Source organism: Bombus huntii, chromosome 2, assembly GCF_024542735.1.
Source record: "Bombus huntii isolate Logan2020A chromosome 2, iyBomHunt1.1, whole genome shotgun sequence".
Lineage (NCBI taxonomy): Eukaryota > Metazoa > Arthropoda > Insecta > Hymenoptera > Apidae > Bombus > Bombus huntii.
Window position 1 is genome coordinate 9569396 of NC_066239.1, and position 19339 is coordinate 9588734.

The window sequence follows — 19339 nt, forward strand, 5'->3', positions numbered from 1 at the left end:
TGACACCGGGGAACCTCGGAAGTTTGTGGAACCGCAGACGGAAGATTCTTCGCGGGAGCGGTAATATGGCATTTATTAATGGGAAAATTGAAATTGGTTGAGCGTTTCAATTACTCGCGAGTTCTTAAGAAGATTTCAACTGTATTATTTCAATTTTGTTTCGCTGCGGCAGTATCTGGCAACGGGCAGGATTAGGATCGAGCCTCACTTTTCACACGAGAAATATTATGAGATATACATGCGCCTACTCAAAACGATAGAAATATTTTTTTAAAAGTACGTTACAAATATTTTACTTGTAATTTTAAAAATGTATAACAATCCTGACATTACGGTGCTCGTCCTTCTTCAAAGTCCAAAAAGTGAAAAATCTATGTTTGATGATTGAAACAAGAATCTTATATGTTAATTAATATGTTCCAGCGACAGTGAAACGTAAAGATTTTGAAGGTAAGTCAATATGGATGGGTGATGTGGCGTTTGAAAACCAGACGCTAAACGATGGACGTGTTAATGTTTGGCCACGCCATGATGGTACCGCAATGAACAAAGTCGAAACCACAGTCACCCGGAATTCTCTATGGAACTAAACTCTGCGGTAACGTCAGCCTCGCGATGGAATTTTATTGCAACTGTTACAGTGTAACCGTTCGTGTCGAGCAACTTTAAACACAGAACAGCATCGTAACGTGACAAGATAAAAGATGAACTTCTCGTGAGTACGAACTGTCATGTACAACAGGAAGATACAAGTTTAATCGAGCGTTAGAGATGAAACTTGGTGGAAAAGGTTGAAGACATCCGATTTCTTTAACAAATGTTCATTACATCTCCATATTATCGTATTGAACAACGATTTATTTATTTAAACTTAAAAAGTACACGAATGAATTTAAATATCATCATATCACTATATCAATATCAATATGAATGGGATATTTCACACATTTTTATATGTCGGAGATGAAATGAAAACTGGAGCCTTCCCTATGCAATTTTGAGGAAGCCTTTTAATGCTTTAGTTTAGATTTTATCATAACTGTAATTAAGTAATTGCCATTTGTAATTGTTTGACATTTGTGAAAAGCGAAAATGGGTTCGAGGTGACAACTGGTCGCTGAACGTAGCCACGGTCACGGGATAAACGTTTGCTTGATGAAGACAGAAATTGCCTAGTATCGGCGTTTGGATCTTTCTCGATGTTTCCAAAGAGTATACAACAAACTTTTGACAGAAATTGCCTAGCAACAACGATTGGAACCTTCTCGATGTTTCCAGCGAGAATATAACAAACAAATGCAGTCGTATAACGAAAAAGATTTTAATCAGATATTCATTGGTGTGATCGCCATGGAAAGTGATACATCGAGTAATTTACCGAGTGATTCAGCAAACGTATTTTTGTGTTATAAAATTGTTTAAAGTTTTCCCGTTGACCGTGGATTCGTTTGAACCCCGGATCATTGTTTATAGCGTAAATTAAATTCAATATTTGTAAATTTTATCAATCGTTAATTTTCATTATTCGTTAAATTAGTAAATCGTAAGATATATTATTCGTTTCTTTTATTGTTCGATAAAACTTATTATTCTTTAATCTAATTAATAATTTAATTTATCATTTGTTTATCAATCATATCTTTTACAAAATTCATTATTCATAATATTTTGTAAAACCTTGTTTGTTCGTGTAAATACATTCTCTGTTTTGTAAAACAATGGCTAATTCAAATGAAGAAACATTACGTGATTCAAATCTTAATGACAACCCGACATATAAGTATAATTGAAATCTTTCCTACTTTGTATCCACATTTTGAAATTAAAGCAACCCATACATAGAATACAAATACACTTGAATCGTTCTATATATCATCGTAATACAATCATCTTGTAAAATAATATCTCTTCCTCATCCTACTCTTGTACCACACTTTTATTATCCTCTGTCTCTTACCAATCAAATCGTCACGTCAATTCTCCGAAAAATTTCAATTTCACATCCAGTTCGAATGCCAAACGGCACAAAGCACGCTAGCGTGTTAAGAGCCATCGGGACAGGCGTGAGAAACACGATACGCGACTGTTTTACGTGCTTCAATTTACCATTCGCGAACCGGATCGACGCGACGATCATAATTAAAGAAAAAAGGCCACGCTGGAAACATGATCTGTAAGCGGCTGACCATGGTCCCTGTCGAAAGAACGAAACTCGAGCTTTATCCTTTTTCCGGCATACGTCCAGCGATCGCGCGCGTTGTTCTCCGCTTTTAAATTATTTTTTTTCGTGACAATCGTCACATCTGGCCATAGAGGCAACGAGAATGGGGTTGGTTCTCTAGTTTCTTTCTCCCTTTCTCCCCTCTTTATCTCTTTTACTCTTCAACGTTTCTTTTTCCTCTTTTATATATTTTTTCTTTTGATTCTCTATTTGGGGTGGTTTTCGGTTTCGCGACAGGTGGTATGGCAACGATACGTTGCCCGAATAATTGCGTTTTCGAATTGTCGTTTCCTCCCTCATGGTGGAGCGTCGTTTCACCGTTCTTTGTGCCCAACCATGAAACCAGTATCGAGAAAGACTTTTTCTTCATCCCCGTCGAAACTCTTCGCCCCTCAGGGGAATCCGGTGGAATTCAATGGCCGATTTCAATGGACTGTAGAAGGTAAAGATACGTGAAAAGCTACTCTTCGAGGTACGTCCGATACCTCGAAAATTGTTTTCTCTTACGTTTCTCCCTCTGCTTCTTCCATCTCCTTTTCACCAGCCCTTTCTATCTTTCTTATTTCTTTTTCTTTTTTATCTATTATTATTATTATTATTTTTTCTATTACAATTAATCTTGTTTCTTTGTGCTACTCGTTATGCGAGGAAATTTATCAAATCCGAGGACCCTCGCGATTGATTCGAAGCGTCCGCGTGTGTGTTTTGCGTCGTTCGAGTGTAACGCGCGCTTTTCAATTTATTGGCTACAATCCACTCGAAATTTAATAACGTTCCACGTGCTCGTTATCTCCGCTTGTCATCAATAACTGCGGCTCTTCTTGTTCCTCTGTACACTAACACTTTGTCGTCGCCGCTTTTCGTGCAACGCTCTGGAGGATCGCGGCCGTGTTCGCGCGATATTGCGCCAAAGAATGACGCCATACCGAAATCATTTTTTTTCTCCACTCTCCGCGAACAATCGAGGGAAATAGTCTTTCATATTTTAAAATGGATCGGTCGGGAAATTTTTATACGGGATTTTATTATTCCTCGGCTTTAAAATGTAAAGGTGTAAAAATAACCGTGGATTCGTGGAAATTGTATAAAAGGTTGTTGTATAATGAACACAGAAACGTCAAATCATATTATATTCATGTTTTAATTAAGATATCACAGATGAATAAAATTTTGGAACGAAAACAAGAATGAATTTGAGACAAAGCATTTTGATGAATAAAGTTAATTATGAATTTTTGTGAAGCATTAATAAGTTTCTTATTTGTTTATCTTTAATAGCGATCGTTTCACAAATTTATAGATCTTTATTTCTTGTATCAATCCAGTTAAAATCCATATAGAATGTTGCTCACGTTTTATGTTTCTTACTTTAACCAGTATACTTGCAGAGTAAAATAAAATTACTTATAACTTGAAGACTGAGCCATAAACGTTATTTTTGTAAAGCAACTTTTATCATCGCTTTGATCTCTAGAATCAAGCCTATTAACATTCCCTAGATATCTTGTGACACTCTTTATAGAAGATTATTCATGCAACATCAAATCCTCGTCAGAAATATCACGTACAAAAGATAAGAATTTAAAGCGTAATACGAGAAAAGACCTAAGAATACCTTATAAAATAACACTTACATAAGACGAAATAAAATGATCTTCTGAGAGCTAATTCAATAGCATTGAACTGCCCGATATCCATAACAATCCGATTGAAACATCGTTTAGAAAAATCAATTCCATCGTCGGATTGGCCTTCTCGACGAAACAGGAATCGAAAATAAGATCGGTTGGTCGTTCGAGATAGCCCGTTATCGAGGCTGAAGTCGATCGCGAGACGAAAGGACGGACAAAACTAAAGAAGAACGAAAGAAACGACGGAATGAAGGTTAATGGCAATTTCGATGGAGGCGTTTCGAGTAATGGACAGAAAGAAGAGAAAAAGACAAGCGAACGAGGTATCTACGGATCGGATTTCGGTCTTTTTAAAAAGCGTTGCAATGTGGTCGGCACAGAGGAAAATGGTCGGCCGTCTCGAGACTTGCGATCGTTCGACAAGGTTAAAAAGCAATTTTCCTTCCCTGACAATGTCGAACAATCGGACTACAGGTGACCACGGTCACATCGGCGTCACCGACGTCGGTACCGACAAAGCAATTCCGATTCAATCTTCCTGAACGAACCACAACGATGGTATCCCTGGAAAACGAGCGCCAAGTGCAGCGCCGCTCAACAAGAAGTGCACCTGGGCGCAGGAAAAATTTAACCAGGTGCGGTTCGGCGAGATGCTAAACGAAAGCATGGACGCGATTCAAAGCGGCGTATAAAGAAGATTGCAGCAGTTTCATTGGTGCAATTATGCTTCTCTGGTGTTCTTAATACGCCTGGTCTGCTTCTCTGTTCTTTGTTTTGTCTTGGGAAATTGTGAAAATTGTACTTTGTTTCGTAGAAAATTTGTTGTAGTTGGATTTGGAATTAGCTTCTAAATGATAAAATAAAACGATAAATATCGCTTTATCAAAGGTATCGACAACGAAATGTAGTTCATAGTACGCTTACGCGTATACATGGATTAATCTTTGTGCGTTCGTCTACGGAAATTGATTGAACTTTAGTCGACGTATCATTGTAACTGAGTCTTCGTATTCTGAGGATATACAAAGTACCATTAAAGTTGGCTTTTTTTCACTCTGAAGATATACAAAGACACAACATAAGAAACACAGAAAAAGATGAAGGCTAAAGAATTCGCCTTTCTTGCTTCTAAAATCGAAACTTTTTAGGAGTAACCAAAGAATTAATTACGCAATAGAAACAATCCCCTTTCAAGATTTTCTGGGTTACATTCAGGTTAAACCTAAATTTAAATATGTTTATTCTGATAATTCGCAATCCGAAAATTATAACATCTAACGCTTTCACACGTATTCAACGACAGAAATTGTCCACTCTCACTCATGCAATTAGACTCGCACGAAAATTCCATTTTTTCCAAACATCACGGCAAGAATATAATACGAAATCAACTAAAAAGGCAAAGAGTTTCCTTCTCTCTCTAAAAGAAAAGGTTCCACAAAATATGGAATTTCACGGCGACCACCATTTCCAGTCTGCGTGCATTAAGCCGACATCGATTGTTCGACGTTCGCGGCACGACGAGAACAGAGTCGCGCCAGTGCATCCAGGCGAAATGGAAGAAAAGAGTGCGTGGAAAAATCGGGACACGCAATGTTCGTCTACAATGGATCGCTTAGAGGCAAGTAGAGTCGTCAGCTGTCACGATGATGTAGACGACGTTTCTGCCGGGATGATTGACAGTTTTATGGGGGACGACGAAGACCGTTTTTCGGATTTACGAGCAGAACGGAGTTTTATCGTAGCGCATGAGGGGGTCAAGCGTTACACGACGTTTGATGCTAATCGAAGCGTGATGCTGCAACAGAAGGCGGTTTTCGAACGTTGCTACGTTTGTTCGTTGTTTCCTCGAATTAAATGGTACGCGATTCGTAAAATGGCGCGCGAAGATGCGCCGACTGCCACCGGTCGTAAGATCCTGCGTATAGATTCATTTTTATTGCGCCAACTGGAATTCGAGGCGGACGGAGGTTATAAATGTAAATTACTACTTTTGTTGTTTCGCTGCCAGCTGTGCGATCCCTGCGTGTATCGGGCAGAAACAACGGGGGGTAAAATCGTGAGCATACAGAGGGGAGTTTTATGAAAACGAAGTTGATATTCTGTTTGTTTGAAAAGTAGTGGGCTGTTTCGATCTATGAATTTTAGGCGCATATGTATTTTAAGAAGTGATTAAGTGCAAATTACTTTTCATTAATCTATTAGTTTTCTTAATGGATTGCAAATATTTGTTGCAAATACACATTTTTATGAACGCTGAAGAAATAAGAGAAATACTTAAAGATACTGTTGAGAATTGTGGATCTTAATTGTCGAAATAAAAGTAAAGGAATACTAAGGTTACGCTTAGAATTCATATTAAAATAGTTTTAGATTTATTTAATAAACGATTTCCAGGATCTTCGTCGATATACATTCGCACGCGTCTCAGCACTCTCTTTGTCTCACCGTCTTCCACACCAGACTGCCAACGGAACAGTTACGTTTATCTGTTTTTCGAGACGCCGCACATACACATACTTCCTTCAACACACTCATATTCACATGCGTGTGTCACTACTACTCGGACAATCTAGTCTAGCACACAAAATTATACATATCTCAATAGAAACATTTATTTCCTTCGTCAAATATTGTCATTTTTAGAAGAGTTTTATTATTTTTCCTATACTCTATACATCCATATATCTTTGAATGTAACCAGAAATGTATAAGAATCTGTAGTTCAGTTATTGATTCGAAGTGAATCATGAAAAATGCACCAGTCAAGGCACGAAGTATAATTAATTATATTTTACAAGATTCATCATTTTCATATATTATACATTAAGCAATAACATTTAGGTGCTCATTATTGGCGATAATATAGCTACAATAAATATAAAAATAAAAGATTAAAATAGCCACGATACAATGCGTATAATAGTAATTTAATCTTCGTTAATAATGCTATAAAGGTCTTTTCATTCAAATGTACTACTGGTTAGTAAAAAATATAATTTTCTTTTGTAAGAAGAATTTTTTATACGAGTCTCCAATTTTCATAGCTGCTATACATATTTCTTGACCACTCTAAGAGTGCTTTAAAGTTTTCACTCGAAGCTTACTTTCTTCCATCGTGGAACTTTTGAAACTGACATTAAAAGTTATTAGACACCATGATCAGAAACTTTAATATCATATAAAATTCCAGAAGTTGTCGATTATACTACCAGTAATAAACCATTCGAACTAGAAATGAGGATAATATTTCTGCGCTATGGTCCATAATATTTAAGGAAAATTTTAGTGAGTGGTATTTTTTATAACCAAGAATCAAACTTCATAATCTATTATATAAGATATTATGTATCTTATTACCTTATTATCTATTATTATAAAATACTATGAAAATGAAATGTAGAATCTGATGAAGGGACCGCAGCATTGGAAATTGACAGTATATGTAGTATTATTCCAATGTGAATACAAAAATATGAGGCTATGAGAATGAAAGTATATAATGAAAATATGGAATAAGCAATGGGAAAATATAACAAGAAAAACGGTTCGTTGGAAAATAAGAACGTGCGTGCAAATACTTTTTGTAGCCACCTTATGTGTTAAAAGACTGTGAATTACTCACCTCGCAATTAGAATGACTGATGTTGCTCAGATTCAGCCTGAACACCTTGTCCCTGTAACAAACGAGAAAAACGAAAATGAGCCAACGGTGGTGTAACAACAATTCGCATTAAACGCGGCGATAGCCGAAAGCTCGGGGTATAAATTTTCATTCCGTACGTCTGTAAGATACATTACCCCTGCTGGGCTGCAGGCTCGCCTTATCTAGTCACCGTTATGTATGGTTGTGTAGGAGGCGTGTGGCACTTTGCTTACGGCATTCTGCCCGGCACGGCGGAACTGCTCGCGAACGCCACGGAATTTCTATGAGCATCGAAGGAAGGAAACCCTCGTCCCTACGTCTACCAATCTCCTGTATCTTCTTCCTCGACGGAGCCCTAACTTTCTTCGTTTCCGTTCTATCGCTTACTTTTTATTAGGATTTCCTTTGACGCATGATCCTCCGGCTAGGCCCAAGGTTATCAAACAAAAAATATACGCACACGTCATAAGACAATAACGAGGATGTGGATTGTCATGCAATTCCATATCTTTATGAAAAGAATTGTTGAACTGGCGAATGGCTACCGTGGCGGATAAATGAAAGTTTAAAATTTATACACTATGAATTTCAGTAACTTTTGTATCAAAAGCTTTTTATCATATTCACAACACTCATATATTCTGTGGCATATATTATATTTATTCGTTACTCTTATTAAATCGTTACTCTTATACATCAAGTTCATAAAATTATAGTACCTTTATTATATATCTTTTATCTTATCAATTTTCTTTTCTCTGTCATTCCATACAGTGATTTGTTTCGTACAATCTAAAAACTATGGCGAGTACTCTACTCTAGATATTAGGTGGTCCGAAAAATTTCTTCCGTTATATAGAAATAATAGACGCACAACGTTTCTTGTTTTATATTATTTTGTCGAATTACGTACGATCCATTTTCTTCTGTTGAGATAAACACCGCGACATTTCACAGACGTGGTTTCACGTTTCACATTTGTACGAAGGTACACTGTTGTAAGAAACATGTTTGCGAAAGAAAGACACTTTTCGGACAACCTAATATTTTATACGTTTCAGTATATTATATGGATTCTTTGGATCTTTGCATTTTTAAATTTATTATAACTGCATAAAAATACATCTAATAATAAAGGACCAAGGCAACGGGGTTTCTCCTTCGGAAGATTTTTCCTCGATTCAGCGAATACAACCCTCTACTTTCCCCCTAGAAATTCCAATGGCGTTAAACCGAACGTTTGTATGGCCGAAGTTACGTGTTCCACGGAATCATCCGGAACCGGGAATTCGGAACAATTGAAGCTGGAGCTTCGATTATATACAGCTCGTGGGCATATTTAATTTTCGTTTCCACGGCACCTTCGTAAGGATTCGGCGAGTTATTCACAACGAGGAAATTCGAAGTTGCCTGACCTAGAAAATGGAAACCTTCGAGTTTTCCAGCTCGCTACGCTGCATAATTTAAGAAACTTTCTTTATATTGATAACTGAACTTTGGGATATATTTTAGTGACTTTAAAAGTGAAACATAGACATATGTGTATAGAAACTGGTATAATATTTGTTTACGAGTGTAATCATGTTTGACTGCATTAACCGTTTTCGTATATATGATAGATGGTAAAATTGGTGAAACAGGTAAATCCTATGCAAATAAAGTGGTCACACATTGGAATCATTATAAATTTCTTACACCAAAATACTTTCTTCCATCGATAATTTAACTTTTCTATTTCCTGAGAAGGATTGCAAATAATACAATTACTAAGAATATTATTACATATCAGAAATAATCCTTGATCGTTACACAGAAAAACAATATTACTTTGAAATATTTTTGGAAAGTCTTACAACGAGAAATCTTTAAATATGCTCGAAGCACAAAAAATTCACGAAAACGGAATATTTCAATTCATTTAGAAAATCAAAAGATTCATCCTCATCCAATTTCGCACATCACTTTCATCATTACAATAAAATACCATACATACGTCCAAGTCTACAAACACGTACTCGATTTTGAAATACCTTACACGATTACTTCAACCGTGCTATTCGTAAAATCCAGTCGACAAAACCGAATCGTTTCCACGGACGCGCTAATTAGCAAAAACTCCGCAGGACGACGCGGTCGGAAAATGATCGCGATTTCCCGTTACATCTACAACGAGACCGAATCGTGGGTGAAAACAAAAGTGCGTGTCGGCGGATCGAGCGAAATGGTACATGGAACAGCGAGCATCGGTGGCTGGGGTAAATCGAATTTACCCAGTTTCGAAATGTTTCGCAACATTAACGCCGGCGCGCCACATAACTTTATTCCAATAACCGTTCGTCATTGGCCTTCAATAGAAAACACGCAGTCGGATGGAATGCGGGTTCAGAAAAAAAAGAAGAAGAAAGACGAAGAAAAAGAAAAAAAGTATAAAACGATGGAAAAAGACGAAAGAGAGAAATAAGGGTGAGAAAGGCAGTCGTTTGCTTTACCCTTCGAAGGTTTCCCTTGCTCATTCATCCGGTGCACGCTGCCGTGAAAAAGTAAATAGCGACGTGGAAAAACAAATCCGTAGTTTGGAATCCGGCTGCGCCGGCTTCTCGCTTTCTGGAGAAGTTTCCTGGAGGGCTGACGTGAACAGGTGAATGGGAAAGGCGGGGCGAGACCTTGTACGTGCAAGCTCGTCGCTCGAGACAACCGGAAAGAACGGGGGAAAAAATTTGTACGAAAGCAATTTGCGGGGGTGATCGATGGCGGCGGGAACGCGAGCGTAAAGTCATCGTGTTTTCGATTTAAAAAAACCGCCCAGTCAGCTTCGAAATGCCGGACCGTGGTATCCGATCTCTTTCGAGCCAGTTGAGAATTTCTACCGTTTCTCTTTTCCTTCAGCTTTTCGTTCTGTAATTTTTCGATTGCCTCACGGAGCGAGTTACTTGCAAGAATTTTGATAGAATCGTAGACGTGACGATATATGTTTCTGGTCTAATGTCTTTTGTAGCTGAATTTCTTTTTATTCCTTTTTTCTTTCAATTGAATGTATGGTAGTTCACGTCGAAATGGATTATAAATTTATTGTTATATTTAAACAATTTGCTGATCATTTCTATTGGTATTTAATCAACAGTAAAGTTAAAGAAGATTGGCTTGGTATGGTTATAATATTTAATAAACTTTATAAAATGTTTCAATGTATGATGCTTCGATTTAAACCAGTTTGATAGAGATGTTACCTCTGCCGATTTTGTAATAACAATAGTAAATGTATTTGTTACATCATAAAAGTGTGATAATCTAAAGTAACAATAGTACTATCATTCACTAAATTTCATTTTTAAATTTCCTCTTTTTAATTGATTCTTAGATTTACAATAAATTCTCTCCTGACATTCTCTCTCGACATGTCTCTCTCGAGACATTATTGTTAAACAAATCTGTATCAAAATAATTGAATAACTTCTTGTCTGATGCATTTCTAAGTTGTCACAATAAATAGAAATCACGAGCGATTACACAATGAAAATAAATATTTCAAAGTAGTTTCATATCAAAGTAATGTAACGTACTCGACAAACTTGGAAATTCACTAGCCAGTAAATCAGAAAAGCGTCGGTGTCTGACTTGGTGTTGCACGTGACGTGACAGACAGCTCCGACCTGCAATGCATTATCCACTGTGTCGAGATCCAGTCCCCATCTTCCCCCTTAAATTTTCGATGGCGAAACGCACGTCAGGAAAGAGCTACTGTTGTTATTAACATCGAAAGCTTTGCAAGAATAATGTATTCTCTGCGATGTAACATAATAGATCGATTTTAACAATTCGAGGTGTGAATCACTTAACGAATACATATATATAGTTTGACCTGATTTTAAACAAACTATAAACTTTTACTGCCTATAGGCTAAAATTTTAGATGAGACAAACTTACGAAATATAAATATAACGTGTTATATAAAATATAACGTGTTATTATAGAATATTAAATAATGAAAAGATTTGTTCTATTAGATGTCTTTTTTATTATCTTTAATATAATCATATTTTATAATATGACCCACTTTTTTTAATCTAAAAAAAGAAGATTAAAATTTTCGTGTTATATATTACCACATAATATACCGATTTATTTACTAAAAATTTTCTCCGAACGATAAAAGCTTCATTAAATTTTGTGTCCTATTTCAATTATGAGATATAAAGGAACGAAGAAAGAAATTGTACCTCGGTTTTAATTACACCGAATTGATTGATTTTAAACAAGACCCTAGAAAATTTTCGTTCGTTAATTAAAAACGAAACAAGCGCGACTCGGTTCAGCGCTGCTTCACGACTTTTCTCTTTTTTTCCGAACCATTTGATTTAATATCCCCAGTACCAAATACATATTGAATAAAACAATAACACAGGAATTTTTACTTGTCATAAAAGAGGGAAAATGCTGTCAGAATCTGTTATCGATCCACTGTCTTTCATCGAAAGTTAATATCGCGGCGTTTAAACGGCGATGAACTAATATCACGATGATCGAGCAAATATGGCGCAGTAAAATCCTTCAAAAGAGTTTTATCTCACGCAAATCCCGTATAACGAGAAATTTCATTCCAGAACGATGAAACTTTTTCGATAGATTCGATTGTGAAATTTACTCCGCGTCGATTTCTTTCGAAAAATACATCGATCAGTGTTTGACTGCTGCTTATTAGTCGAACAACAGAAGCGTAAAAAGACAAAAGAGGAAAACATATAAATTGTTTGTCGATGCGATTATCTCTAACACTATATGATACTTATCGATTTCAAATGTCCATGGCTGTATTACGGCCATTTCAATTGCTGGAACGCTCAATTCTGATCGAATGCGTGAAATCTAATCACATCCGTCGGATTTCGATTGATTCGCTAAATGCGTTTGCCGTGTTTCCAGAATCCTACCACACCGTTGCCCGTTTAATTATGTAAAATATAGCGACATCGTTTAACGTTTAGATACTTCGATTATCAGATTTTTATATTTTATGTATGATGACGATAGCGGTTACATTGAACATCTTCATCTAAGTACCAGATACATAAAACGGTTCAATACAAACAATTCCGCAATCGACACTACCAATATTTGCAGCAATATCTTATCGATAAATTTAATTCATAAACTTATAAATACACTTATTCTTTCATGGGTTTCCTACTTTTAGTTTTCTTTTTTTTCACTTTCATTTTCTTTCCTTCTTCTAATGCAGGCGCAAAAGATTTATTTTGTCTTTTTGATATTATTTTGTACGTATACAATACTATTTACTATTAATACAATGCTGTTGTTTAATTATAATACAATACTCATTACGATGTATTGAATATTGTATACACGATTTACAATCAGTGTTCTACAATTCCATACACTTTTATATCAAAAGAATTGCCAACAAAACGAAAGAAATGTAGTAAAAATAAAATCAATTCGCCCGTAACATAAAATCGATTTCCCAGTGGCCAGGCTTTACTTTCATTAAGAGACGTTCCGCTGTATGCTCGTACATAGGTCGACCAATGAGGTATGTTGAATTAGAATAGAGAACGAACCGTGACACGGACTGAATTGGACTCTATTCGATGAACGAAGCGCAATGCATCTCATTATTCGAGCGACAAAGGAGTTTCAAATTAGCCAAGCGAAACAAAGTTAAGCGGTCACGTGTAAACTTTTATGAACATCTACTCATATAAAAGTACATACTTCCTTTCATTCTCCATACCATGGTATGCAATTCAGTTTTCAATGAAAATTAAACTTGACTTGCGAATAACGAAAACTTTTAGCAATTCCTATAACTTGCTAGAAAATTTCAGTAACAAATGCTTGGATGTGTGTGTGTGTGTGTGTGTATGTGTGATAGAACGATTATAGAAAGATTATTCACAAGGGGACATCAAAAGTCTCAAAAGTACTACAAATAGAGTGATCCTCTTGAAGTGCATTAACACGGTACTCGATACATCTAAATCTCGACATGAGAGTCGTTCATTGTCGAGAATGATGGGACTAATCGATGTCATTTTTCCGTAGCACTCCAACCAATATCGACAATGGAAGCACATACTCGACAGCGCAATCTCGCAAGGCATTCACATAATTCCACTCCTTTTTCACGCATCACGTGGACAATGCTTTCCAATATCACGAATTCTTATCTCTGTCCAATCGATATGCAAAAAGAAGTAAGAGTAAGCCCTAAAACTTATCCCAGTAAAATATATCTGGGCAAATGAAAGAAAAACAAAGTGGTTTGTCAAAAGATAACGACTCAACTATAGGATACAATCAAAGAGATAAAAAAGAAAGACACAACAGAAGAAGATAAGAGAGTAACAGATAAGTTCCATAAAATCGCAGAAAGAGCAAGATAAGGCTTCTGTTCCACAGGTTGCTAACAGGGTCGTGATGGAACAACAAGGATTTTCGTATCGCAATATCATTTCAAGAAGACGGGATTCCAATGTTCGACACCGCGATACTAATCCTCGCTACTCTCGTAGAGTAAAGAACGACTTCTTTCTTTTTTCCTCGACTCGGCAACTCGGCCGGAAGTCTGATAATTGCAAGCGTGTGATTAGCGTGTCTTAATGGCGGAGCGAACCGCAACGCAGCCATCGATTCTCCAACTACAATTAATGGGTATCACCTTTCTAATTAACGAGCAACGATGCTCGTACGTAGTATCGATCCTATGCTGACGATACAACAAGGTAAAAAGGGATCATAAAGGATAAGGGGAAGAGGGACGAAGGGAATCATGATGGGATACGGTTAGGAACATGTGCAGGTCGCGAGTCGTGCGACACGAGCAATTCGCATGGAGCGAAAGTGTGATCGTTCGCCACTTATCACCATCAACGACGATCTGAAACGTGCGTCGATTACACACCTCCCCCTTTTCCTCTCTTTTTACTCTTCCCCCCCCCCCCCCTTTTGACCTTTATTTCGTTCTTCCATTTTTCCTCCTCTTGCTCGCTTTTTCGTTCATTGTTTTCACTTACACACACACACACACCTGTACCGGCATTTTTCCTCGACAGTTTACCCTAGCTGGCATCGACGATGCACGAGCGCGTGTGGTTCTTAGGCGGCGAGGAAAAATTTATTATCACGGGCCAAGAGGTCGAGGTATTATCGAGCAATTTGTTTTAGGGTATCGATTTAACTCCATCGCCCCTTTCCTTTGTCCATTTTCCGAGCGGAAACGTTTATCTTTTTTATTTTTCATTTCATCGACACGATCTATTATGCTACCATACTGTGTTTTATGAAATAGCCTGACCACAGCACGTTGTTTTTCTTCATTTCGCATGAATCGCATTAAACTGAAGCGCTAGAGCAAATTGTAATTTCACTGAGCATAAATGTTCTGTTGAGATTGACGTTCGTAAATAATTCAAATCAATCGTTATACATTTGACATGCATGTTTATTTTACTCGTGACTTTTTTCACCTGTCATATATTTTTACAGGAATTCAAATGCAAGGATATTTGTGGCACGCCTTTGTCGAAGTTTCAGGATTGGCAAAATTAATCAGAATAGTTTACGGTTAGGCGAAACTCGTGTACATTGATTGTTACTAGGTCTCCGTTCGGTAACACCGAGGTTACTAATTGCAGTGTGGCTCATTATCGAACTAATATTGGATTTCGTAATTCGAGGGAAGTAGGTAATTAACACGTCAGTATTTTTCTGTAGAAACGACAGGAATTGTACTCTTATGAAAAAGAACGTGTCGATCAATGAGGAGACAAATATTTATAAGTTGTTATTGGCGTTCAATACAACAAAATTTGTTGATTAAATTTTTTTAATTGAAAAATAAATTTTCTTTGACAAATTGCAATTTTAATTCTATACGATAAAAAGGCGAAATTACAAAAGTTCCAATCACCCATGTTCTAAATTTACCAATAATATAGTAATATTGACCTATATTCTACGATTTCCACCTGGAGGCAATCTCAAATATAAGGATTCTATAAAAGGGAGCACCACCAAAACGATTTTCATCATAAGAATGTATCACTTATACCAAATCATTGGATCTACCCCTTTATCTTATCTTCAAGGTGATATTCTTATAAAGATAAGAATATCACCCTGAAGACCTACGGCCACCTTGAAAATTTTAAAAATTCTGTACAAAAGTAACGATTCTACCTCCACAATAGCTTATTAAAAAAAAAAGAAAAGAAACCGCATCGAATCCAATCTCAACGTACCAATTTATCATTTATACCAGGTCATCGATCACCCCCTTTTCGAAGAATATCATCTGGAAATCCAATTAACCGGCTCGCGAACGATTAACAGTATCGCTCAGTGGGAAACCGGGCAAAATTCGCTTTTTACAAAGCGCGGAATCGACTCGAATTTGCGAATAACGCGCTGCGTTTTATCCGGAGCCTTTTAATTAAACTACGCTCCCGCAGCTGAGAGGGTGGTACGCTGATGTTCCGTCTGAAATCGAGAGTCACATCATTGAAACGCCGCGTTCTCGGGGATCATAGAGCTTAATCGTTTCGCATCATTGGAAAAGGAATGTCGGAATCGTTTTCCTTTTGCGCGAGGATTCTTATCGGAATTCGATATTGCGGGGAGGGGTGGCTGCGTGTGCAGGTGGATAGTCGAAGGGAAACTAGAAACGAGGCCATGGAACGAAGCCAGAAAACAGGAAACGTTAAACTCCTGCTCGCTCTTGCTCGTTGGAAAATGCAATTTATCGTAAGTCGCGTTTTTACCTTTTCACCCCTTATGCGCTTTGGTACGCGCAGGCGCTCCCGTCTTGTTACCAGGACGAGGGGAATCGTTTTTAAAAGGAAGGATCTTACGCGCTTGTCATTTCTTACCTCGTCGTCGCCTTTATCCGATTTATTCTCCCCGTTCATAATCCCGTTTCCTCCACCTCTGAGAGAATATCATCCTCGGTCCTCTCGTTTTGACTGAAATTATTTCGCGCCCCGCGCGTGTCACGCGTTCGCTGCCGCGTGTAATAAGGTTACGTTCGTTTGGAAATCTTGAGAACTGTACTGGGGCTTTCGGTTTATTCGATTCTGAACTCGACGAGAATTTGAATGTTATCTTGTTTCACTAAATTGCTTATTTTTGAGCGACATTGAATAGTATATTGCAACGTTTCTTTTGTTTTTATCTAAGTGTAGTTAGTATGTAGTAGAATTAGAAAAAAGTAGAATTAGAAAAGAATTAGAAAAAACAATGAAAGGAGATATTCAATTTGTATACAATTTTATGGAATAATAAAAGGAATAGATCACGGAATTAGCACAAAGAATGAATAATACAAATCGATGCATAAATGTAATGCGGAGCACAACTCTAAGAACAATTTTAAATGTATCCTTTTTTAATCCCAATTTCATTAACATTGCCAAAAATGATAATAATTCGCGGGATGTTGTACTGAATAAAATTGAAAATGGAAAATAAACGCAGCCGACATAAATTTTAATGTTAATTTTTGCATAACAACATCGAACAATCATCGATATACAGTTTGTGTAAAAATGAATTTATCGAGACAGTAAATTTAATAGATTATTCGTGGATGCGCTTTGAAATTCAATATCTATCAGTTGTTCCGGAATTACCTATTACATTTACATAATGCTACTTTATTGAGCATCGCCAGGATTAAACCTTCATTATTCCGACTATTTAGCAAATGGACCACACAAGCACCGACAGATATGTTAAATATCAGCAAAATAAATCGTCCCCGCGAATGCCTTGTGATCCGTTCTAGTACAATGATTACGATTCGTATTTGTAATCCCAACAAAATGTAATACGACCCCGGTAAAATGGTCCTAATAATCATAAGATAGTAATTCCTAATGAGATTTTCATCCATTTAGCAATATAAATAATAGCAGGTCTAAATTAAATTTCTACTACATCAAAAACATGCTTAAAAATATACTATGACGAGAATATATCGTAATTATACTTCTACGTGTAACATATTTTTATTTACAATCGAATTTATGAAAACGAATGCTTTTTAATATTTCTTCACTTTTACATGAAAGAGTTTTTATATACCCACTATGTGCAATGCACGTATATCGTAAAATGATAAAAAGATTTTTGAAATATTATGTTCTTACAGTATATAGAAGTTTCTTGCTTAATCTATTCTATTCGATATGCACCCTTCGCTAGCTATAGCTATTGTAAGCCAGATAAATAAATCATAACACAAGCATACACTTTACGGTATTGAAATCAAAAGTACACTTTTCCTGAACGTTGATCCATTACTCTTAAAAGATACTCTTATAAGATCTTACTTAAAACTATATCTTTTAGCACCCTTTGCAAACTCAATTACAAAGTACATACGTTACATTTAATTCTAAATTATATTCAAAAATAAAGTGGTAGAATTCGCTTCAATCAACTTGATTAAATATTAACTTCATCAAGAAACAACACATTGCTATTAATTTGATTTTTTGCTTCACATGTAACAACCACGCAGTTTCATCTATCTGCCAAAACATAAAGCACGACATAATTTTTCTGTCGCAATAAATATATTACACGACTTCTTATTTTTGGCTCGTATAGGAGACGTTCTTCTGGTTTTTTGTATCTGGCTATGTCTTTCAGAGACGCGTTGCCCTGGTGACCTCTCCATTACCAGAACCGTGTAGCATTTTGCTGGCATTTACCAAATTAAGAAGGGAGGCTCACAAAGGAAAACGCCAGTGAATGGCCGGCAGGATAGTAACGCGAGGGAAAGAAAAGGTTGGAACCGAATCAAGAAATAATACTCGTATAGTAATGATGCAGTGTTCCCTGTCAAAATCTCTTTATCCATTCCAGACGAAGCAACCCCCTGTTCCGTTCCCTCAACGACGACCTTCGTTCTAAAGGAGAAAAGATAGCCCCCATTAGAATATTGTATTACCACCATACGACGATGGCGCAAGAGATTCCTGCTTTGTTTGCTACAACGAGGAGTATTGGAGTTGACAACGAAAGCTATTTTGGCTCACGACTAAGATTGCTATACCGATTTATTGTTTTTTCTTCTATTACTTTATTCAAACAAGATATTTTTAATTTTGGTCTCATTACCATTCCAAGAATATTCGGAAATAATAATTTATAACAAATTTACAGTAAAACTGATAGTTAATTTCATATTATTAAAAGAAACATAGGCGTGTTTTATTTTATTATAAATATCATCTTAATATAAATATCCAAGAATAGAAGAATGTTTGATGGAGATAATTAACTCTACTAATTTATAAAGTCGAGAAAGGCAACTAATTTGTGGAAAAGACTAGCTCTAACTACATAAATTTCAAGCCTTGCTCTCTCTATTTATTTCAGTAATACGATCTAGTCAAAGTAATCAACAAATTTGTACATATTAACATGAATATTCCAGACGTATATTTTCGCTGAATTAAATCTCGTTAACTAAGAGCCATCGCCCGCAAAAACAATTTTACGTCTCGATTACATGTAATCGTTGAGGATATTTCTCCATTCACTTGAATGTCAAGATTAATCGGAAATGTTCCTTAAAAAGTAGCAAAGGAATTTAATCCGCTCTTTCGTCTTTCGTTCCAGAGTTTCCGCCGTGCCCCGAAGGTCTCAGTAAATTACCTTTCTGCAAATTGAAACGTTTAGCAAACGAAACCTAGTCATTCCCCTCGTGTACAGAGGAACGACCCGGTACATAAACGCGGGTATATATTTCAGTGCTCAAGCTAAGAGTGCGTGCAAATACCGCAGAAAAGGGCCCGATTACGAAAAGGAGTGCACGA

General features: G+C 36.6%; 1 protein-coding gene across 4 annotated transcripts in view; it reads right to left on the reverse strand.

Moving 5' to 3' along the window:
- The window catches only part of LOC126878065 (semaphorin-2A), a 557194-nt gene that overhangs the window by 52542 nt on the left and 485313 nt on the right, over positions 1-19339 (reverse strand). For all 4 annotated transcript variants that reach the window (XM_050640491.1, XM_050640490.1, XM_050640492.1 and 1 more), the window contains one exon: positions 7478-7529. In XM_050640491.1, the coding sequence (XP_050496448.1) occupies positions 7478-7529 (52 nt within the window). The remainder of the gene's footprint in view (positions 1-7477; positions 7530-19339) is intronic.